Source organism: Fukomys damarensis, unplaced genomic scaffold (genome assembly GCF_012274545.1).
Source record: "Fukomys damarensis isolate Sample0158 unplaced genomic scaffold, DMR_v1.0_HiC HiC_scaffold_38, whole genome shotgun sequence".
In the NCBI taxonomy this organism is placed as follows: domain Eukaryota; kingdom Metazoa; phylum Chordata; class Mammalia; order Rodentia; family Bathyergidae; genus Fukomys; species Fukomys damarensis.
Genome location: NW_022900950.1, coordinates 25,724,456 through 25,749,159, shown reverse-complemented (window position 1 = coordinate 25,749,159; position 24,704 = coordinate 25,724,456). Strand labels below are relative to the sequence as shown.

At 34.7% G+C, this 24,704-nt stretch overlaps 1 protein-coding gene across 2 annotated transcripts in view; it reads left to right on the top strand.

The window, feature by feature from the left end:
* Window positions 1–24,704, top strand: part of Xpo4 (exportin 4) — a 104,672-nt gene that overhangs the window by 67,283 nt on the left and 12,685 nt on the right. For both annotated transcript variants that reach the window (XM_010607496.3, XM_010607497.3), the window contains exons 8-18: window positions 1,227–1,384; window positions 1,625–1,799; window positions 9,512–9,688; window positions 10,238–10,380; window positions 10,884–11,029; window positions 11,806–11,983; window positions 16,991–17,150; window positions 17,719–17,888; window positions 18,960–19,134; window positions 20,131–20,424; window positions 20,792–20,972. In XM_010607496.3, the coding sequence (XP_010605798.1) occupies window positions 1,227–1,384; window positions 1,625–1,799; window positions 9,512–9,688; window positions 10,238–10,380; window positions 10,884–11,029; window positions 11,806–11,983; window positions 16,991–17,150; window positions 17,719–17,888; window positions 18,960–19,134; window positions 20,131–20,424; window positions 20,792–20,972 (1,957 nt within the window). The remainder of the gene's footprint in view (window positions 1–1,226; window positions 1,385–1,624; window positions 1,800–9,511; window positions 9,689–10,237; window positions 10,381–10,883; window positions 11,030–11,805; window positions 11,984–16,990; window positions 17,151–17,718; window positions 17,889–18,959; window positions 19,135–20,130; window positions 20,425–20,791; window positions 20,973–24,704) is intronic.

Sequence of the window (24,704 nt, the reverse complement as noted above, 5' to 3'; positions counted from 1 at the left end):
ATATTTATATATTTATATCAGCTGGAAACCAGATTTAGCTCATGTTTGGCTAAGCCATGTTCTAGACCAAAGACTGCAACACATAAACATATCAGTTGTTAAATTTTTAATTTTTGGAGATGTCACAGTGTTTTGAATTTCTTGACTAGAGTCTGAAGACATTCAAGTATTAATAATTAATGGATCAATCCACAAACAAGGATTTATTGTTCACAGTGGCCCAGCACTGTACTATGAAATACATATTTGCAGATTCAAAGTGAAAATAGCCTGAACAAAGAAAGAATAAATGTTCAACATAATGCAACATTTGCAAAGTCTAGAGTTGAGTTTGAAAGAAAAGCTGGAGTAAAGTGCTTGTGCTAAGCAGAAAATGGTCACGGTAAAATACTAGGTAAATTAAGATGAATAATTATCATTTAATTTCTTCACTAAACTTTCATTTGCTGTTTTAATTATGTCAGATCACAGAAATGAAACCTTTAATATGTGAAAATAATAATACTATAAAGTTAAAGAGCAATATTTTGGGAAGCATTTCCTTCATATAAAACACTAAACCAGGTCTTTCACATCAGTCTTGTAACAATGAAATATAATCTGGATGAGCTTTTAAATGGATTTATATGTAATTTAAAGTGTTTACTGCAAACTTTAAATATTAATAGCAATCTCTGATAAAATATGTAGACAAACTAGACATTTTCATAATTAATGAAAGCATATTCCTATATGTTGGTTGAATGAATGAATGAATGAATGTCTAGTGATTGATATATTGGTTTTCTAAGTGTGCATCTGTTTACTTCCACTAAGACAGCATCTATATACACTCCTGATTGAACTTGTCTGCTAACTTTAGCAAGACGCTGTAGCGAGGCATAGTTAGCATAATACAGATGACTGTCGTCGTTGCTGTTTTTAGAAGAAGCAGTATGTCTGACTGGCTGGCATCTGTTTCTCTCTTTGTCATAATGTGCTGGAGACAGTTCAATTTTCAAAATGTAGGTAGCCCTCAATTATAAATTAATTGATATGTTTAACATCATGGCCTGCAATGTCAACTGGACCAAGGGGCAATTGTCAAATTTACCTAAATTAATGAATTAACTTTCTAGAAATAATCAGCTACAGTGAATTTTTCTGTTACCTCATTTGGCATGGTAGACACGTGACCCTTACAAAAGAAGAATTTATTTTTATGGATTAGTAATTCTTCCTAACAGGTACATCGAAAAATCAGAGAAGATTCAGATATGGCACAAGATTCTCTGCAGTGCCTTGCCCAGTTAGCGTCTCTGCACGGACCTGTCTTCCCTGATGAAGGATCACAAGTTGATTATCTAGCACACTTCATTGAAGGGTTACTGAATACTATCAATGGGTAGGTATGCTTACCCTTTATAACTGAAAGAAGAACTTTCTGGGGTTTTCCTTGTGTTTAACAGAGGAGGAAAAAAAAATAAGTAATTTCCCCCTATTGTATATTTTTGAAGTAAAGTAGTATGGCTAATTTGAAATTAATATGCAGAGAATATACCTTTAAAAATGAAAAGGTGATAACATTTGCTTATTTGGAAATGAATTATAACTTCCTTAATAATCCTCAATACTTGATTTGTAGAATTGAAATTGAAGATTCTGAAGCTGTGGGAATCTCCAGCATTATCAGCAACCTGATAACCGTGTTCCCTCGAAACGTTTTAACTGCCATTCCTAGTGAACTTTTCTCCTCCTTTGTTAACTGCCTCACACACCTCACTTGTTCTTTTGGGCGAAGTGCTGCACTGGAAGAAGTGGTGAGTGACTATTCTAAAATAAATTATGTCAGTTTTTCATAAGGAAATGTGTGCTTTATATGGAACATTTTGTTATGATGTAGTTATTTTAAGTAAATGCTAGTATCTCTTATTAAAATCACCATTTTGTTTATATGTGTAAATTAGTTAGCAACATGTATTTGGAAACATGACCTTTAAAAATTTGTGGATTCAAATCAGTGTAGGTGATATTTATTGATTTTAAGATTTTAATTTTGAGACAATTGGAATGAAATCCTCCTATTAAAAATTATGTTGAAAGCCCATTTTTATGGCATTTAACAAATTCACAGGGTACTGCTAACCTCCTCATATGATGTGATTATGTGTATTTTTATATTTATTGAGATTTAGATATTTTTATTTGGAAATTACACAATTCAGTTCAATAATTGTAGTTATGCTTGTTTTACTTAATGCTTTTAACTTTTTTGGTATCAGGATTTAATAGCACTACATTTTGATAGACTCTAATTTACATTGAAAGACTATTAATACTAAAGGTATCTTTTGGTACATATTTTCACATGTCTATTTTGTAAATTTTGTATTTAAATTTAGAAAACATACTAAAACCCCTTGACAATACAGCTGCTTTTGTAATACTTACTGTAAATAATTGTATTAATCATGGAAAATAATTTTTTCTACAAAGTAGTTATTAAATTGTTGAAACTAATTGTTCTTTTTATCAACCAAAACGTGGATCTTTTAAAAGATTGTAAGAGTAAAAACAGTATTTGTATATATCTGTTAGAATTTTGTGTTAAGTCCTAAGTTGTTCTGGTGGGGGTTTGGCAGCTGATTTCAGTTTTTCTTCCTTCAAAGATGTTCCAAGAGTAAAGAACTCAGACTGATTGTTTTTATGCAGTTGAGCATTTTAGTGATTTGGTGAGTGGAAAGGAACCCTGTCAGGCAGAGATTTATGTGGTGGAAAAATGTATGCAGTAGAAGAATACATGTTTAAAAGCATCCTATGTTGGATTTGAATTTCTCAGGGAGGTAATTTATGTTCTAAACACAAAAATGTATGGAAAATTAAGTATTTAAGCTTTACTCAGATTCCTTTCAAATGATCACAGATCTGAACCAGTCAGGTTTCATTTAACATGGTCCCATTGTACTTTCCCTATCCTGTTTGGTTTATTTTTATTTGCTAAGCCAGTTGGATTAAAGATTTGGCATATTGATTACATGTGTAGAAACATTAGGTACCTTTTTGTTTCTCTTTGTGGTTAAGCATGTTCCTGATGTGTTAAAAAAGAATTGCTAGAAGATAAAATCTATATAATTATCTTGGTTTACAAATTTTATATTTAAGTTTGTTTATTTTGACTAGGAGGCTGTCAATGTTTGATGTGAGAGCCTTGGAATATAAGAAAGATGTGTTTTCAGAGAAGCAGATACATCTTGCACTTATTTCGCAAGAAAATATGCTTTATTTATGATATACTTAATAGGTTTCACTTAGGAACAATTGTTCTTTTTAAAAATAATTAGTCATAGGGTTGGGGATTAGCTTAGTGGTTCTGCCACCTGCCTCACAAGCACAAGGACCCGAGTTCAATCCCTGGTACCAATAAAAAAAAAAAAAAAATTAGTCATATTGTAAAGGGCAGAGGGAAACAATTTGTCTAAGGCTTTACATTAGTTGTGGAAGTAGCATTAGGGAGTTTTGGTAACACTGAAGGCTGAGAGGGTGTGACTCTATCCAGTGACTTGCATAAAGACTAAACAAATCCTCCTGAATGTTATTTTATTTTAGCCTCAGTGTTTTGTTGTATATGCAGCTAATAGCATCTGTTCATGAACGGATCTAGCCAAACTAGAGTGGACCTTGAAAAAAAATTAAGGCAAATAAAAAACATCTTGAGGCCAGTGTAATATAGAAAGATCATGAACTGTGATAGTACAGTCATGGAGGAACCACTGAGCTAAATCCCCGCTCTTCTGATGTTTTATGGCGTTGACTTTATGAAAGTACCTCTTTCGTATGCATAATGAAACTTAGAATAATAATTATTTAAATGAACCTTTGTAATACAGGTGATTGACAGCCTGTATTGTATGTAGTCTTACCACCTAGGACTGGTTGTTGGGTTTTGTTCTGTGAAAATCAGTGATCTTTTATAATTTCTATATTTAAAAGTCTTTTATAATTTTAATTTTAGAAAATGCTTTTCATTAATATTGAAGGAGTTTCTTTTCATAGTAAGAATATAGATTCTGCATATAGACTTTTATTTTGGTAAGATTGTTGAGAACTCTATTTGTTTAGGAGAACAAAATAGTCTGAGCATTCATGTCTTTGATGGTGATAATATTGCTATAGCCTGGGGAGCATCTTTACAGTAAGAAAAATTCTTGATTATTATGTCTTTTGATATATGATCCAATCAGAATTAAATAATACGCTAAAATTATTCTTAAAACCATTCTTTTAATAAGAATGTGCATTTAAGGTGTAATAGTTTTCTTCCAGATATTCTCATACAGGTAGTTATTGATATTAAAAAGAAGTGTGCAATGTTTTAAAAAATATGTATCTCCTTATCTTCATTTTCCCTACATTATCTTAGGCCAAGGAAATGCATACTCAGGACAGGTGAGTGAGGCTGGCAGCATCTTGCCCTCTGAAGTATCATCAGGTATTTTTCCTAGGTACCAGAACCAATGGAGAGGAGGGTGGATAGGCATTCTCAAATGACCCACACTCCCATGAGCAAAGGAGCAAATGAGTTACACTGTACTGAAAGTCACCCAACAAACAGGAGAAACTAGATTTTAAATCAAGAATGCTAATCTTTAAATGCCTTCACCCAACAAATTACAAAATTATTTTAGTACATGGCATTCTCTAATGAACTTCCTAACAACTTTATCAAGTACCTCCTTGGTTTACCACCTTGTAAAATTAAATGTAAAGTTTTCACTTTATTTGTATCCACACATACACATGAAAATACACATACAAAACACATCACTGTCATAATAGCTACTCTAGCCGTGTAACTCAACATGTTGCATGGCCTTTCCAATCCTAATTGTGGGCCGAATGCAAAATTTGCTACTGATCAAAAATTCAAGAAACAAACTAGAATAGAGAATTCAAGTCATTCCTCAAATTTCACTACACAAACTCAAATATATGCATTAGTATTAAAATATCTTTGTGAACAATAATTATTCAGATTTAATTCTTTAAGATAATATTGTTTCATCTCTGCAGTCTCACTTTTTCAGTCCAACAATAGATAGAAATTCCACTTTGAGAGTGTAATGAAAAAGTCTTCACCTCAAGAATACTGAGAAACTTTAGCAGCTGTAGAACTTGGCTGAAAACTGGATTGCTCTCTTGACTCAGTTCAGTGCACCTAGAAGGGTAGTCATAAATAAATCCTTCATAAAAAGATAAAAGCTACTTCTGGTACCTAGGAAAAAATACCTGATAATATTTCAGAAGGCAAGATGCTGCCAGCCTCACTCACCTGTCCTGAGTATGCATTTCCTTGGCCTGAGATAATGTAGGGAAAATGCAGTTAAGGAGATAAATATTTTTTAAAACATTACACACTTTTTAATATCAATAACTTTACCTGTATGAGGATCTTTGGAAGAAAACTGACTACAGTTGCACCTTAAATACACATTCTTATTAAAAGAACTGTTTTAAAGAATTATTTCAGTGTATTATTTAATTCTGGTTGAATCATAATTTATGCAGTTTTTTTTTACTTAGATATATATCAGTTCTGATTATTAAATCCTAGTGCAGAACCAGTATTTTTAAGTTTTACAGTATTCTTGTCCTTGAGATAGAATACAAAGGATTGAATAAAGCTTATTTATTGTCACAACTGTTCTATTTCATATCCCTTATGTTTACAGGGCTAACACTAGAGACATAGACAGATTCAATGGATCTAGAGTTCAAAGATGAGTGCTAATGTGAGGTAGAAAAAGGTTTTGTAAGCCATGTAAGCTAGAGGACTCCGGAAACACCAGCCCACTAGTAGTACTGCTGGAGTAATTAAATTCTGTAAATATATGTTGAACACCCACTGTATGCCAGGCATGATGTCTACTATGTATACTGTCCTTTTCATTAAGAATTTAGAAATTCTTCCTTTTGAAATTTATGTGAAAGTATACTAATCCAGAACACAACATTTAAAAGCTCTATAAATTACAACTTGGATTCTTGGTGTTTTTGTGATGGCAGTTGTTTGTCTTGGCCTTGTTAGAAGTTGAACCCAGTTCCTCACGAATGCTAGGCAAACACCCTAGCAGTGAGCTACATCTCCACCCTACCTCCTCCTTAAGTAATCTATCTATAGGATTTTTCTAACAGCTGCAATACTACTAAATCAATATCTCTTAGATTTCAGGAGTCAGGAATACTGTCAGCTGCATAGGTACTCTGAAGTTAATTCTGTGCTTTTAAGTGCTAGCTAGAGGAGGTCATATATGTGTAAAGCTTAATTAATTTCTTTGGCACTTAACATTCAAGGACTTCTAAATTCTACCATCCACTCCCACGCCAGGACTAAGTATTGAACACAGGGCCTTCACACTGAGCTGCATACCCAGCCCTTTTTATCTTTTATTTTGAGACAGGTTCTTGCTAGATGAGATTTCAACTTGTGATCCTTCTTCAGCCTCCCAAGAGTTTATAACATTTTGTTTATCACTTTCCTGACTTTTTACGTATGATTGCTGTAAACACCTTAAATGACATGATAGTAAGAGAGAATCTGAATATTTAGAGCAGATGAATGATAGCAAATCAATATAGCTCTTTTGGTCTTTGATCTTTTATGTATCTTTATTAATAATTTACACTGTGCATTGCAAATATTTGTGACATGTCATTGAGCATGGGCATACAAATTTTAAATTATTGTGAAATATTTCATTCCTACAGAATAAAGAATGGTAGAATGAACAACTCTGTATCAACCACCCAAATTAAGAAAAAGTACATCAATAGAGCCCTTCACTCTCATTTACCTAGGTTTTTGTTTTTATTTTGTTTTTTCTTTTTCTTTTCTCCTCTTATTTTAAGCAGTTTTTCCACACTTCTCACTGCATTTATTTTATGGGTCATACTTTTCTTAATCATTTTATGTTTATGTATGAAAAAATTCTTGGGCTGGGGTTATAGCTTAGTGATAGAGCACTTCATGCATGAGGCCCTGGATTTGGTTTGGTTTAATTTGATTTTTTTTTGGTACTGGGAATTGAACTCAGAACCTTGTGCTTGCCAGGCAGGTGCAATGCTGCTGAGCTAAATGCCCAACCCAGGCCCTGGGTTTGATCCCTAGCACCATTAAAAAAATAAAAAGAAAAGAAAAAGCAAAGAATTCTGTTGATCAACAGAAGGAACTTTCTAATTTCATGGGGGAAAATGAAGTTGTTGTATTATTTGCTGTTCATAGGAAAGATGCATTGTACTGGGATAGATTATAGCCAATGTCTACTAGTAACTGTAGTACCATCCATCATTATTAGGCATAGATTTGGAGTTTGTAGTATAATCAAATTTATAACTACTCTAGTGTGAGATTTATCTTGTATTTTTAAATATATTGTTGATATTACATTTATATACAGGAGCAAATACAGATGCCTTATATTTTAGTTCCATTTTAGGTTCATAGAAAGAAATTGAGTGAAAATACAGAATTCCTATTCCCTCTGCAACATGCATAGCCTCCTCCCCACGAACCTTCCCCAGTCAGTATCCCACAGTGGAGTGGTATGTTTGTTACAACTGTTGAATTGACACTGATAAATCACTATCACCCAGGGTCCATTGTTTTCATTACCGTTCATTCTTGGTATGAATTCTGTGGGTTTGGACATGCATCTGCCCATTGTAATATTATTCAGAATATTTTCACTACCTTTAAAAACCTCCATGTTCCACCTATTCCTCCTCCTTCCCTCATCCTCTGATAGCAATGAATCTTTACTCTGTCTGTAATTTGCCTTTTCCAGAATTTCATATACTTGGAAACAGAGTAATATTAATCTCTGAAATTCAGTTCAATGTAAAAAAAAAAAAAAAAGGCAGATTGATAATATGGAAATTTTTCTTTCCATAGCTTCATTTGACAACATTTCACACACAGAAAAATTTACTACTTTATTTTGGAATTCTGTGTTCAACATAATTACCAAAGCAATTAGGAAGATTTTTTTTCCCTCTATCTGATGGACTGCAAATTCATTTTTCTGCACTTTTAAGTTACTTACAGCCACTGAGAGAGAAGTGCTGATATATTTTGATTACCTTCTCTGCCCTGTTTCCAAATGGAGTAAAGTGGGGTCAAGTAGTCTCATAAGCTCTAAGCCCCTCTCCAAAGCCTCACTGGCAGCAGGCCTGACCATACCCGGGCTATGAGCACATAGTCTCTAGCTTGGTCTCCTTAGTCATTTTTGTGCACGTGCTGCTGGCTTGGCTGCTGGGTTTTGGCAGGGTGGTCATGGAGCAGGGCCAAGGTATTATGAAAGAGAGCTAGGTTAGGTTTCATTTCTCTGTGATAGAAGATCTAGTTGCCAATTGTCATCAACCAAATTTTTTACACTTTGCTTGAGGAGTTACTTGGCTTGGTATCCAGAAAGTTTTTTGTTTGTTTGTTTAGAAATCCATAGTTTTTATTTAAGTCCCTATTCAGTGAGTAGAGGTGCTTAAACTCTGCCTGTGATCTACTTTGTCTAGTATCAGGGCTCTATAGAAAGGATATTCAAGAGTCCTTTGAACAGTAGAAAGGCATGTAGGACATATTATACTTTTCTGTATATGAATAAGCTGTGAGAACATATATGGCTTAGATACTAAAACTTAATGAAGATGGGTCTTAGAAAATATCTTGCCCCCCCTTTGAGATTGTAGTCAAAGAATGCTGTTCCAAGTTCCTGTTACGATATGTTACCAGTCTGTTTGTTTTGGCAAGATAAACTGTTAGACCTAACAAATGATGTCTGTGAAGCACATGCTTTGTTAAGTACAGTATATAAACAGGCACAGATGTTTCCAGGGGAAGAAAGTATCTTATTCATCTCTGTATTGCAGTACTTAGGTCCTAGCATTTAATACATTTTTGCTTAATGAATAAAACCACCTTTTGCTACTAATAATAAATTGAGCACTGTGCTTGGATATTTTAGCAGTTTTTAATCATCTTACATATATCCTGTCTTTTACCCACAAAACTACTATGGATTATTTTTTTATGTCATATATTATATAATATATATATGATATATATGGTCCTAAAACATAAAATAGCAATGTGTGAGCCCATGATCCAACTCAGGAGCATTACCAGTACCTGGTTGATATTATGTGTTCTCTTTATCAGTCTCATCTCCTTGCTGCTACCCTATTCTACCTCTTGGAACAGAGATGATCACAGTTTTGAAGTTTATTATTTCCTTGCTTTAAGTTTTTTAATCATATGTATCCTTATATATCACTATATTATATCACAATTTGTTTTTCTATTCTCTTGTAAATTACCTTTGAGCTTCCGTCTTTGGCCATTAGTGTTGTTATAAATATTCTTGTACAAGTTTCCAGTACATATTTTGGGCCCCCCACCCCCAGTGCTAGAGATTGAACCCAAGTCCTCACCCATATGTTCAGCCCTTTTGAGAATGTTTTATGAAATGTTCTTTTCTTTTAGCTTGATAAAGATGATATGGTATACATGGAAGCATATGATAAATTGCTGGAATCCTGGCTGACTTTGGTAAAAGATGATAAACATTTCCATAAAGGCTTTTTTACTCAACATGCAGTTCAAGTTTTCAATTCCTATATCCAGTGTCACCTAGCTGCTCCAGATGGCACGAGGAACTTGGTAAGTTTTAAGCCAGGTGGTAACAATGCCACCAGAGGCTGTATTTCATTGTATTAGAAATTATTGATACCAGAAATTTAGAATATGCTCCCACAAAAGATTTGCTGAGAGCAAAAGTGATCCTGTTTTTTCTAAATGAGTTGTTAAATGGGAGGTTGCTAATAGTCGTCCCTTTTTCAGTTTTCCTTGCCCACCTCTGCTGGTTGTCCAGTGCTATTGAATGACTTCTTATATCCAAAAGACCAGGATAGCAGATCATTTAGTGACATGTGAAATTCCCTGGTATGGGACCTGGAATGTGAGTGTGTAATTATCTGTATTTACCACATGCAGTAGGGAGTAAAAGCTGTACTTTTTTTGTGTGTGTATTGTCCTCCTTTTGCTCACCTCTAGTGCTGCTGGCATAGTTAGAACGGAGTCCCTAGATTGAAGATTGTTTGCCTTTCCATTTGCAGTACTGAAGGTATTTTACAGGACCACAGAAATTCATCTTACTGAAGAAGATAGTGCATGCAGTTCCTAATTGTTTCTTTCTTTCACCTATAATAGACTGCCAATGGTGTGGCCTCGCGTGAGGAAGAAGAAATAAGTGAACTTCAAGAAGATGACCGAGACCAGTTTTCTGATCAACTAGCCAGTGTAGGAATGCTAGGAAGAATTGCTGCAGAACACTGTATACCTCTTCTGACAAGGTACACACAGTCCAAAGAAACCCTATGGAGCAAATATTCTCTATTCACAATTCGCTGGAGAGCACTTAAAGTGTTTAAAGACTTTAAACACCCTTGCCCCATATCCCAGCACACTGGACCAAATGGACAGAAACATACTCATGGTTTCATTCTTTGGCTTACACATTTGGAGCCCAGACACTACAACATAGATGGCAGAGAGATTATGGAAAGCATGGTATGAGAAATGATTTGACCCATATCAATAAAACTTGGAATAACCAGTTTTCAAATGATTGTTGTAAACCTTGATTATTTATAAATCATTGTTTAATTCTGTATCATAAATGATAAGTCACAATTTCTATAGTGCTTTGAGAATAATTGTGTACTATAGTGTTCTGTACATATGTTTTTATGCTAACATCTTAATTTATGTTGCCTAATATATTGAAGTTATAAGTTGTTCTAGGTCTTTATGTATTAAATTTTCTATTGTGTTTTATTTTGTTTTCTTCTTTTAGTTTATTAGAAGAAAGAGTAACAAGACTCCATGGTCAGTTACAACGACATCAGCAACAATTACTTGCTTCACCTGGTTCAAGCACCATTGACAACAAAATGCTTGATGATCTCTATGAAGATATTCACTGGCTGATTTTAGTTACAGGTTAGTTACTTGCTTCTTTTTAAAATGTTGCCAATGAAACAGTTTAAGCCCTAAAATTAGAAGCTTAATATAATAAAAATAGTAGTTCATACACTGTAATGGATGAAATTTAAACATAGCTCTTTTCCACCACAGAGCTATGAGTACATTTTTTTAAAATACTGGCTCATATGTATTCAGTGCTTCTTGTACACCAGAGGTTTTATGTGGGTCTCATTGTAGCTTACTGAATTAGTACTGTTAGGTATTGTTACTGTTATCGTCATCATCATTCCCATCCAGCAATAGAAGCTGAAAGTAAAAGAAACTAGCCTGTGGTCATGGCTATTAATGTTTAGAGCCAGAATGCAAATTGAGGCAGTCTGAATTTTTGGATCTTCTTCCTTAACAACCATACTATCAGTGTTTCTGTATTTCAAATAATGAGAAAACGTCTTTTTCAGAAAGGCTTTTGGAAAGGCATTTTTCAATATTGATTTCTTATAAAGATAATAGAATTCTTATTCATCTTAGAAAGTGTACTACTGAAAATTATTTAAAAGTAGATTAAAAAGCCAACATGTCAGTATGAATTATAAAATTAATGAATAAAACACTTGTCCTTTGCTATAATTTTGAGGTTATCTAAGAAATTTAAAGTTTTTTTCTCATCAACTTGAAATTAACAGATTAACATTTATAATTTACCTTTACAAATAAAATTGAAAACATTTATAGTGCAATTTGGTAAATATAGATTTGTTAAGTGTTCGTTTTTAATTTTTTTTAAACTGAAGGCTACCTCTTAGCTGATGATACTCAGGGAGAGACTCCGCTAATACCTCCAGAAATAATGGAATATTCCATTAAGCATTCATCTGAAGTTGACATTAATACAACACTTCAAATTTTGGGATCTCCAGGAGAAAAAGCTTCTTCCATCCCAGGGTACAACAGAACAGATTCTGTGATTAGGTAATATGAACTCTATAGCTGTGCTCTTGTAATTTATTCTGTTTTAAAAATTATGAGTTGATGGGTAGATGGATAGCCACGCTGTACATCAGACACATAAAGGAAAGAAAACTTGGCAAAGCCTTGAAATACACAGGGATGTCAAGTTCTCAGTACTAAATATGTTTAGGCAATACCACTTGAATGGGGATTGACATATATTCAGTACTGAGGAAAACAAGTGTAAAGTTATGGTAAATACAAGACCCCAAAGGGAGAGTCAGTCTAACCTACTACAGACAGCACTTGTGTGGACAACCTTAATAAACCAAAAAAAAAAAAAAAAAAAAAAAAAAAAAAAAAAAAAAAAAAAAAAAGAATTTGAGGTTCTTAGAAACCAGATAAACATAATAAGTATTTACTGTTCATGAAAGCTGAAACTGTTTCAATGGCTTTCTTAAGGAAACCATAACTCTTATCTTATAAAATGAAAATATTCTGAATATGTGAATCTTGAGAACCCCCACCCCCACTAGGAGCAGTTACAAAACAGCAGTCTCTCAAATGAGAGGATTCACTAAGAGCAGTGGCAAAATTTTCATTTATTCTTAGTTGTACAGTTAAGATGGGCAAATCAGGAGTAAATCTTCTAGAAGTGGATTTGAAAGCAACGTTAAATTTTACCATTTTTACCTTTAAATGAAATTTAGGTTGTATGCAGAGATGTCAGTAATGACGATGACATTGTCATTTCCAAGATCAATAACTCAAACAACTTGCTACCTCTTTATTCTTTGTTTTTAATGCAAAAATGTATGAACATCACTTAAATCCGTGCAGCAGAAAATACGATTATTTTACAAGTTAAAATAATAAGCAGATACCAGTGAAATATTTGGGAATTTATTTCCTTAATTGGTACTTATAATAATTTCTTTTAGAAATAAAATATTGAAAATATTGGAAAAGTTTTAAATTTTTCTCTTGGGACTACTATAGCCATTTGATTTAAGGTCTGTGGAAATCAGTGCTTTTGCTTTGCTTTGTTTTGTGGTGAATGTTAATTTCAAAGACAATTCATTTCAGGGTGTCGTTATATTTCTTGCCTGGTTAGTACCATTAGGAATGCTTTCCTTATATCTTAAGTGCTTTTTCAGTTCTTCTAGTCTTAGGTGTCAAATGTCGGGGGAAACATTTCTATATCTGAGAATACAGCTTAGAACCCCCCCCAAAATTTGCAATTTTTTAAAATCCAAAGAATACTATGAAATTGACTCGCATATTGTAATGTGAAATTGACCGGAGAAGATTCTTTATTTGCCTAAGAAAGTAGTAATTCACATTACTTGAAGCAACTGTCATTTAACAAATAATTACCCAGTACTTCCTGTGCACTGGGCATTGGTGGGTGCTACGGATGTACCAGTGATAGTGTGCCGGTGATTTGCCAGGTAGTAGGATCGGCACAGACTTCAGGGATTATTGTGGTTTTAAATAAGATGATCCATATGGGCTTCATTCAGGAGGTAACTTGTGAGTGTAGAATTGAGGTTGGTAAGGGAACCTTGAAGGTGTTCCTTTCATGGGGGGAAGAACATTCCAAGCAGAATAACAGCTATTGCAGAGGCTCTGGGCATGCCTGGCATGTGCAAGGAACAGTAGGAAAGCCATTGGGAGCCAAACAGAGTGAGTAGAATTTTTTAAGAAGTAGAGTTGGGGAAATAGAAACAAAATAGGGGTTTCATGCCTTTGTAACATCTTTGGCTTTTGTGCCATGTGATGCTATCATAGGGTTTTGAGCAGAAGAGGAACTTGTACGTTAAAATTGTTAGTCTAATGCATTGAATGTGAATGATGGAAGTGAGCAGGTATGAGGCTAGTTGCAGTGGTGCAGGAGACAGATGGTGTCCAGGCCAAAATGACAGGAGTAAAGGTCGTTTGAGAAGTTAAAGAAAGCACTATTTATTGTGCCATATTTTGATTTATGAAATACAAATGTAATCTAGGATTGATTTGGAGTTCTCTCCAGGATAAAGTGTTTTTAGATAGCATGTTTAAGAAGTCATATAGGATTGGGCTATTAATCCTTAGAATAGAGCCGGGGATTTAGCTCAGTAGTACATAAGCACAAGGTCCTGAGTTCAATCTCTGGTACCAAAAAAAAAAAAAAAAAAAAAAAAAAAAATCCTTAGAATATCAAGAATTAAAAAGTTTCAATCAGTTTTATTTTTTGTTTTTTGTTTTTTGTTTTCCTTCAGCTCTCCTGTGCTAGGATCTGAGGATAAAAAAAGAGTGGTATACAGGTATACTAGACTCATCTTACTGGTAGAGGAGGGCCAGAGAGAACTTCTTGGAAGAGATGGGTTTTATTTAAACTACTACCTGAAGGAGGAGAGGAAGGCAGAATGTACCAGATAATGACAGTAGGAGAGGCAGGAAGATAGTGTAAGCTTGAAGTGACTGATCATGTAGGGAAAGAGCACTGGTCACAGTAGGTGAGATGAGGATGGAGGCATTGTGAGTGGGGCTTGTAAGGTAGAAATGAAATGAAGAAAAAGATTTACAGGAAAATGAACTGACCCAATTGTTTTAGTGGTATTTCTATATGGAAGATAGATTTAAAGGCAAGTTGGGAAATATTTCATTAGTAGTCTTGCAGTGAAGATTGAAAGAGTCCCTCAGGTTTGACTGGTGTTTCTGTGGAAGCTCTCTGGGTCTTTGCTAATTGTTGAACATGGTGGAAGGATAAGACAAATAATGGAGGACTCCCTAGGGGCTATTCTGTGACTTCCTGATCACTGCCCAGGCTGTTCTTTCTTTCATCTCTTTCTTCCACTTAACAAAAAGAAGGCTGAAGGGCTCACTCATTCTGCACCTTGCCACGTGGACTGTCAAGTATTTAAGAGCCCACAGAGTGCCGAGTCAAAAGGCAGTTCCTTATAGTGTGGTGTTGACTGGTGAAGGGCCAGTGGGTGTAGCTAGTCAGGAGATTCAGGTCTTTGCATCATATAACACCAAGCAGGACCCAATCCATTATCAATTCAGGGATTTTTAAAACAAATTTTTGATGCTAACACTGTGATTTTTGCCATATAACTTGGAAGAAATTCAGTTAATTGTTGTAAGAATACCTTCTGTTTATGTGAAAAAGTTTTTTAGTGTTTATACCTGTTGAAATGAAGAATAGGAATTATGTTCAACTTTGGCTCATTTTGGCAATAAAATATTTATCCACAGATACGAACTAATTGGGAAAAGCAGCCTTGCTGTGTTAGTCTCAAGATGCACAAAATTTTGTCTTTTGTTTCATAATTTAAATTTTTTGGGGGGGTACCGGGGATCAAACTCAGGTCCTTGTGCTTGCGAGGCAGGCGGCAGAACCAACTGAGCTAAATTCCTGGCCCTCAACTATATATTTTTAATATTATAATGTTTTTTCAATCCAAAAGACATTTTTAAATACTTATAGTCTAATGATCATTTGAAGTTCTTCAAACATTATCTTTTAATAAATAGACATTGTTATCATAGAAAATAGTGTGATTAGTAAACTATTTCAACATATAAATTTATTAAGAAAATATATGGGGAAATGAAAGAAATATTTGTTTACATTTTTGAATGGAAGTGGCTGTCAACCCTATGATGGTTGAATTGCAATGTGTTAATTTAACCATTTTACTTCAAATTCTGATAGACTGGAGGTGATAACTAAAATTATTTAACTTTATAGGCAAATCTGTTACATTCACTTAAAATGGGAGATCATTAGAGGGTTTTGTTCACATATTTCCTAAAGTAAATTTTGAAAGTTTGAGCACTGATGTTCTAAGAGCTGTGTGGCAGTTAGAAGAGGTCCTAAGGTAGAATCTTAAAAATTTCCTTGTTTTTTTGTACCAGGGATCAGGGACCTTATGCTTGCGAGGCAGGTGGCTGAACTACTGAGCTAAATCCCTGGCCTAAACTTCTGTCTTGAGGTCAGAAGAGGCTGCCATAAAGGGCAGGAAAGAATAAGCAAACAGATGTGGCGGGGGTGGGAAGTGTGCCAGGGATGCCATGGGGAGGAGTCCTTTCACGACAGAGTAGTCAGCAGCACCAAACACATCAGAACTGGACAAAGAGCTGAAATATGTCCATCTGATTTCATGACAAGGAGACCAACCTTTAGAATACTGGTTTTGGCACTGAGATCTGTATTAAATGGTGTTATAATGGTGCTTTCTTTATATCCTCTGCTTCTTTGTCTTTTGGCAAAGTCAGATATTTTTAAGATTATATGCTTCCCCACTCCTAAAACAGACATTTTTACTTATTCATGTCATGCTATATTATTGATAGCCCCTGATCATATGAATTATATAATATAGGAAAGGATGATATGTACATTTAGGGAGGTAATCTTTCCACCAAGATTTTTATTTAAAATACCACTAGGAATCATGTTCATTAGGAATTAAGAGCCAGGGATTTAGCTCAGTGGTTCTGCCGCCTGCCTCGCAAGCACAATTACCTGAGTTCGATCCCCACTACCAAAAAAAAAAAAAAAGAAAAAGAAAAAGAAGTAGGGTTATCAGATTTGGAGACAAGACTCAATTCTCAAAACATTCTAGATGAGTCAGTTCCCAGATTATACATGATAACAGATCTTGTGTTTTATGATATAAAACCACAAACTATGCTTACCAGAGGGAGTTTTAAATAATGATGGAATGCTGAAAGAATTTATCATGTACTTTAAATGTTTAATACTATGTATTTTTCTATTTTCAATATGAAAATTCTCCTTAGACAGTAATGCTGAGGTTTATACAGCTACAGCTTCAATGGAAGGATCTTTCTAGCATTGACTCTGTCTTTGTTTTGTCTTCTATATTTTATGAAAGACCAGAAATAATCTGACCCATTTATCTACAACCTATTGATGAAATTTTCAAGTATAGCCTGGCCTAAATCCAGGGAATTAACAAACAGAAAAGAACTTTTAAGGGGGGAAAAAATCTATAACTGACTTCTGTTTTATACCCACAGGCTGTTATCTGCAATTCTAAGAGTTTCAGAAGTTGAATCTCGAGCAATAAGAGCAGATCTTACTCATCTACTAAGCCCTCAAATGGGCAAAGATATTGTTTGGTTTCTAAAACGCTGGGCCAAGACTTATCTCCTTGTGGATGAAAAACTATATGATCAGGTCAGAATGTAAAATTGTTAAACTTTGGACTTATAAAGTTGGCAGTTGTAGAAATGGGAACATTTTTTCCTACTGATATTTTTCTGCAAACTGGAACTGTTGGGCTAGAGATTTGACTCCGTGGTGCTGCGTCAGCCTTGCAAGCCTAAGGCCCTGAGTTCGATCCTCAGTACAGGGTTAGAAAAAAGGAACTGTCATATCTGTACTAAAGAAAACTGTAGACTGAAATGCTGTTTTCTAATTTTTCTTAGAGTACATTGTCAGATTTTCTTTATTTTAACCAGTATTAAGATACACATTGCTATTTGGTAATAGACTAATACATGTTCTTTGTATTTGGTTTAACTATCATGTCAGTGAGTTAACAGTATGAGAATAAAGTTGACAGAAAAGTCAGATGAGAAAGCATGAGTGCTTTGAGGATGTTTTGAACTTACTGAAATGAATCATTTTTACAAGTAGGAATACTTCAGATTTAGATAGCCAGTGTCACTGTAATTTTTCTGTTCATTATTTTCTCAGCTGATTCTTCTTTCCAATCTTAACAATATTTGTTTTCACTCTTAAGATAAGTCTGCCATTCAGTACAGCATTTGGAGCAGATACAGAAGGTTCTCAGTGGATTATTGGCTACCTCTTACAAAAAGTCATCAGTAACCTTTCAGTCTGGAGTAGTGAGCAGGACCTTGCAAATGATACTGTGCAGCTCCTTGTCACTTTGGTAGAAAGAAGAGAAAGGTAAGTCTGTTGTTGGAGAATGGGTGTGTGTGTGTGTGTGTGTGTGTGTGTGTGTGTGTGTGTGTGTGTGTGTGTGTGTGTGTGTGTGTGTGTGTGTGTGTGTGTGTATGAAGGTTGTTTGCTTTTTAGCATAGTCTTTTCACCTGACAAATGATTACACAGTTTAAGTCTATATTTACTCTACATTCTTGGAGTAGCATGTTATTCAAACTATTATTTTGAAATAGCATTAAAATTGTTGTAAATGAAAATGTGGCTTTCCCATTTTACAAGTGAAGATTACATTGATTGTTCAAGGTTTGGGATTAAAGAACCTTATGAGTGACACATAAATCTTATTTAATAATTTATAGTTATAAAAACACTTACATGGAATATTCTTATTTGGTTTTTTTAGTTAGTTCCTTTATTTTTATTTATTTATTTATTTTAGTTCCTGTTAGCATTATCCCTGTTTTAAAGATGAGAACAACTGATATTTAAAATTGCTGCAAAGTAAAATTTTTGACACTTTCTACAGCAAATTGTGAGGATGTTTTTCGTTTTTCTTGCTCTATAGGAATATATTATTATTGTTATTACTATTCCCATTGGATACTATTTATGAATTCTTATAAATTATTGAGCATTTACTAAGCATTTCACAAATAATACCTCATTTCATCATTATATCTGTCTCAGGCATGAGATTTAGTGCTGTTACAACTATCCTTATCCCCTTTTTGCAGATTGGAAAACTGATGATTAAGAGTCATTCATTTTACATTGTCCAGTGGCAAATGAAGTCTGAATATAAACCTGTGTGACTCCATTGTGTACACTGTTATTGTACTGTTTTAAAAGCTAATTAAATCTAGTCAGGTGTGTTGGTAGATGCCTACAGTCCCAACTACCCAAGGGTTGAGTTGAGAGGATCTCTTGTACTCACAAGAGACCAGTCTGGGCAACATAGCAAGACTCTGCCCCACAAAATAAATAAATAAAAATCAGTTATCTTCAATGTTTGTTTTCTAAGTATATTTACATACAGTGAAAGTCTTACATCTTATGTTTTCTTATTTCTCCCTGTAGGGCAAACTTAGTAATTCAATGTGAAAATTGGTGGAACCTAGCTAAGCAATTTGCAAGCCGAAGCCCACCTCTTAATTTCTTGTCTAGTCCTGTGCAGAGAACACTGATGAAGGCTCTAGTCTTAGGAGGCTTTGCACATATGGACACAGAAACCAAACAGCAGTATTGGACGGAGGTAATGGTTCCTTCTGCTTGGATGTGCCCTCCTTTGCAGCCCTGTAGGTGCTCTGTGTGGTGCTATAAAATAGTCTGTGGAAATGTAAACATTTCTTTCATAGCCTTTCTAATATTTTTTCCACCTAGTGAATAAGCTGAAGGTTATTACTTGATAAATGCTGTACTGTCTCATGGTTTGTTTGCTGTTTGACAACATTGATTATTTATCAGGTGTTCTATACTTTAGGCACATTTTCTCTGTTCATATGAGGGCATGTAAATAGTGTATTAGAGTACTGTTAAACATGCGCTGGCCAGACATGTGGTCAGTGGTATAGCACTGACCATACATGAGGCCCTTAGTTTGATCCCCAGTACAATAATAACAAATAAAGGCAATTGTGACATTAAGAATCAGTGAAACATTCCTGTTTTGAACAAGTAGATGCAAGCCAACTACTATATTTCTGGGGCTCCTTGTTGGCTTAAACAATAAACATTTATTATCTCATTGTTCTGGAGGCAAGAAATGCAAGATAAGTTATAGCAGGGTTGTTTCCTTTTAAGGAGGAATCTATAGCTTCTTAAGTTCGCTGGTGACTTTTGACATTGTTTTTGTACATTGTTTTGTTGAGAAATGGTTGTGCTCAGCTGTTTACATCATGTTTATGGCTCTGTACTACACAAAGTACTGTCTGACCCTTTTTAGGAAAAAAAAAATGTGCTGACCCCTACTTGAGGTCTTAAATTTTTTTTCTTTTAAACGTGTTTTTGTTAATCAGTTGGAAAGAAATGGAGGGAAATGACAGAATTCTATGAATGGGATTGAGAAAATCATGTTCCATGACTTGGGTGTCATTTCTACAAGTTAGGAAAACCTTCAAAAATGCGGAATGTAGTGTATGGCTCGGAGACTGTGTTTGTCTTACTTCCAGCAATTAGAAATGTTTTGGAAAGTGAATATTTATCAAGTCAAGGAAAGCATGTTTGGAAAATTTATGCTGTGTCTTTATAGGTTCTTCAGCCACTTCAGCAGCGATTCTTAAGAGTAATAAACCAAGAAAACTTTCAGCAAATGTGTCAGCAAGAGGAGGTCAAGCAGGAGATCACTGCCACACTGGAGGCCCTGTGTGGCATTGCGGAGGCTACCCAGATCGACAATGTGGCCATTCTTTTTAATTTTTTAATGGACTTCCTTACCAATTGCATTGGGTTGATGGAAGTTTACAAAAATACCCCAGAGACTGTCAATCTTATTATAGAAGTTTTTGTTGAAGTTGCACATAAACAGATATGCTATCTTGGAGAGGTAAGCACTTTCTAGTTTCATCCCTTCAGGAGGAAGTCTTTGGAGGTATAACAAGGTGATAGAAACTTCAGATTCAACACATGTTATCTATTTTTATCCCTTCAAAACATTTTTCAGTAAGACTTAATAAAAAACTCATGATTTATAGGAAGTCATGCTGAATGAATATAAATTGTTTTGTTAGAATAGGGCTAATACTTTGAACATAACTATTCTTAATGTATACTTTTTCATTATTGGTAACATTTTAATAGTATAACAGAGTATTATAGCTACTTTTGGAATTTAGAGTAATTTAAGCTTCTTTGATATTTGTTTCCCCAATAGATTCTACCAAGTAGCATAACATATGCATATTTTCTTACAGTCCAAAGCTATGAACTTATATGAAGCCTGCCTTACTTTGTTGCAAGTATATTCTAAGAATAACTTGGGGCGGCAAAGAATAGATGTTACAGCAGAAGAAGAACAGTACCAAGACCTGCTTCTCATTATGGAGCTTCTTACTAACCTTCTGTCAAAAGAATTCATAGATTTCAGTGATACAGGTAAAATGTGTGGTGGCTTTTAAATTGTTTTGTTTTGGTTTTTTTTGTATTTGTTTGTGTTTGTGTTTGTTGGTATTGGGAATTGAACCTTGGGCCTTTGCACTGAGCTTGTTTTTATTTTGAGACAGGGTCTCCCTAAGTTTCTCAAGCTGGACTGTGGTCCTCCTTCCTCAGCCTCTTAAGAGGTGGTGGTTGTTATTAAAGGAGACTGTTGTTTTCTTTAAGGGAATTCCCACGAGGAAGTTCATTGTGCCAAACAAATGAAAGTAGATCTGATTAACCAAGAGCTCTTCCTACTTAACTTTCCTCTTACAAGAATGTCTTCCATTTATTGAGATTTTCACTAAATGCAAAGCAGAGTAGCTGCCATTATTATTTTCACCATATAGATAAAGAAGCAGAAGCACAGAGAGTTTAAGTCACTTGTCCAGAGGTATTTTGCCAGTAAGTCAGCATTAAAATCTAAACCCTAGTATGAGACTAGACTCCAGACTTTTCAGAGTTATGCTGTGTCATGCTCTCCACACCTTCTGAGTCAGCTGTGTCTTTAGACCTACCACTTCGCTGAGTACAGCTTGAAAGCCCTGTTGGGTTGGAAGCCTTAAGCCTCAGAGTGGACAGGTCACCATCTTAGTGGCTCTCAACCATATGGCATGGGGAAATCAGCCTACAGGTACCTTTATTAACTATAAAGTGGGTGTGATTGTAAAGGTATTTTAAAAATGTTTATAGGATCACTTTTCCTTGCTACCTAGCAATCAGTAGGTAACAGAGCAATCAGTAGCTGTTGTTACAGAGAAAAACTTAATCAATAATTAAAACTTCATTTCTTTGTATAGTTTTCTCTCACTTCTCTCTTATCCTACTTCTTAACTTCCTCCCTACCCCCAACTGGGCATTAAACCCAGGGCTTTACACTCAGCTACCATCCTTGTATTTATTTTGAGACAGGGTCTGGATCAAACTTCAGAGATCCTCCAGCCTGAGCCTTTATCTTTCTTTTGGCTCTACATTTTGTTCTCAGAATGGCAGATAAGAGGAAGTTCAGTTGCCTTATAAAACTAGGGAGTGGAGAGAATTTTATCTCCCAGTGCCTTTAATCACTCTCCCATCCCTTTGATTAAATTCTCCAAAAATATTTTAAAGTATCCCTCCCCCAGCTACTTAACTTTACCTCAGTTCCAGGTCTTCAAACAAAATCTTACTTTTTTTAAAGAGAAAAAAATCATATCTAACATCACCTTGTATGTTTTACAGACATTCGTGGTACTATACATTTTTTTACTTTTCCCTTAAGAGATTTCCTTTCTAAGTTGGTGCTGTTAACAACCCACCGTAGTCATAGCATCCAACCCTTGGGATTATTTCTGAAAGATAATACTATATGCTATTTTCATATTCCTAAAGTAATTATTATCATGTTTCATATCTGCTGAAGTAATACAACAGAGCCCAGCTAAGGCTAAAGACTAATTTAAAAGAACATTTTGAAGCAGGACTGGGCATTTTGTAACCTGTCTCCTCTTCCTGCCTCAGAAGCCTCTTTGGATACTGCCTCCTTACTTCCTCACCAGAGTCTGGATGGAGGTTCCATTCCAAGTGCAGCCTTCTTGAACTCTTCCTCATATAGCTTACTTTCTATAGTACATTTCCTGGATCCAGTAGGACTCAACCTTTAATAAAGGGGAAAACTTTAGTATTTTTATAAAGGTTTTTAACTGGGGAGTCTTCCAGGAATAGTAAAGGTGATACAGTTTGGAGAAATTCTGATAGTCATGGGAGAGCTACCAACAGCATTTAGAGATAAAACCCTCCCTGTCTTTGGGCTGTGGTGTAGCTTTACTTCCTCCTGTCTGCCATTTTGAGAACAAATTGTAGAGCAAAGAAGACAGTGAGTGAAGGAGCTGAGATTTTATAAATAAAAACAGTACAAAGGTTAAAGCAAAGTAAAAGATGAAGAAATTAGCAGTAAGATACTTGTTAGATCAGAATAAGGGTATACAGAGTTGAAATTCAGAAGAAACAAAAACGAAGGCAATTAAATTAGAAAATAGAGAAACAGCTGTTATATAGATGATAAAAACATAACATTATTTTTAAGATGAAGTTCATAGATAACAGTTAAATGTAAGATTTTAAATATTGTAGAAGCTAACATACAAGGGTGAAATATTCAAAGCAAAGCTGGGAGTAGGCCTTTGATGTTATTCAACTATGGGCTAGTGGAGGCCCTACTGGAGAGCCTAGCATTATCAGCTGAGTGGGTCAGCCTCTCTCCCTGCCCCAGGAGGCCTTTCCTGTCGGTATTCCTGGGCTGGACTGGTACATCTGCTGCCCCTACTTTGGAAAATGTGCTGCTTCTAATCAGAACTGAGACTTGGGGGAAAATTCAGAACAAGTCTGAAAAAGTTGTTTTTAAGTAGAAATATCCCAACAGAGCAGAAAAATTTCTCATAGTTTTGACATGATTTAAGAGTCAACTGTGCATTACATTTGAGAGATTTCTTTTTCTACCTATATAGAATCTTCTTTGTAGTCAGATTCTAAGTACAGTTTTATTTTCTGCCTTTACAAAAATGTAATGTTAACCTTTTCTGTGTCGTATAATTTTTCGTGCCATTTTTAATGACTGCATTGTATTCCACAGTTGGAAATCTAATGTATTTCCTTAGTTTTGGTAAAGATACATTGAAGGCTGAAGTAGAAGAATTGCAAATTCAAGTCCACCCAGGGCAACTTAGTGCCCTTGCTTTAAAAAATAAATAAATAAGAAAAGGGCTGAGGATGTAGCTCAAGAAGGCCCTGGATTCAATCCCCAGTACTGCCACAAAAAATAAAAAGCATTGAGCTATAGCTCTGTCTGAATTTCTCAGGGTATCTTAATGTATTGCTATTGAAGGTAACTGTCACATTATATTCTTACCAACAGTGAAATATTTTACTCTCATCTAAAGACCATTGTTTAGTGAGTCAGAAGTGGTAACCTTTAAGGGATGTAACACCAATTTTGTCATAAAGGCATAGAAATGTGGGTGCATAGTACCCACATTTATTATTTAGAATATTTCTATTAATGAATTGATTTTTTAATTTTATGAGTTTTATTATATTAACCAAAGTACACTTAACAGGAAAAAACATCAAAAAAAAGTATTGAATTTGTAAAATTTATTGAGTGTTCATAAAAAAACATCAAATTCAACGCCAGCGGTTTTTTGGTATACAAAGTCTAAAAAATAACAAATAAATTCCTCTGTGAACTACAATGAAAATACCAATAGAACTACTCCCAAAAAATTCTTTACTTCATTTATTGCACCAGTCTTCACACATGACATCAGCATGTTCCATATACATGTATTGCTTACACTAACAGCACGTGTCTTGCTGTCCTAGTCTTTTTGTAAGACATACTTGACATCTCACTGATCTTTGCTGTTTTGTCAGGACGTTCTTATTATATAATGTGTAATTAACAGAAACATAAAATAATAAAAGTATTAAATTCTTTTAGTGTATGTGCTGTCAAAGTGAGCACAATATTAAATTCTTAATATGTATTGTGCGTTTAGAATAAGCATTATTTTCACATCAACTGTGTACTTCCTTACAAAACCTAAAAGAGAACATCAGAAATAAATTCCTATATGAACTACAATGAAAATACCAATAGATCGAACCCTGGTACCAAAAAAAAAAAAAAAAAAAAAAAAAAAAAAAAAAAAAAAAAAC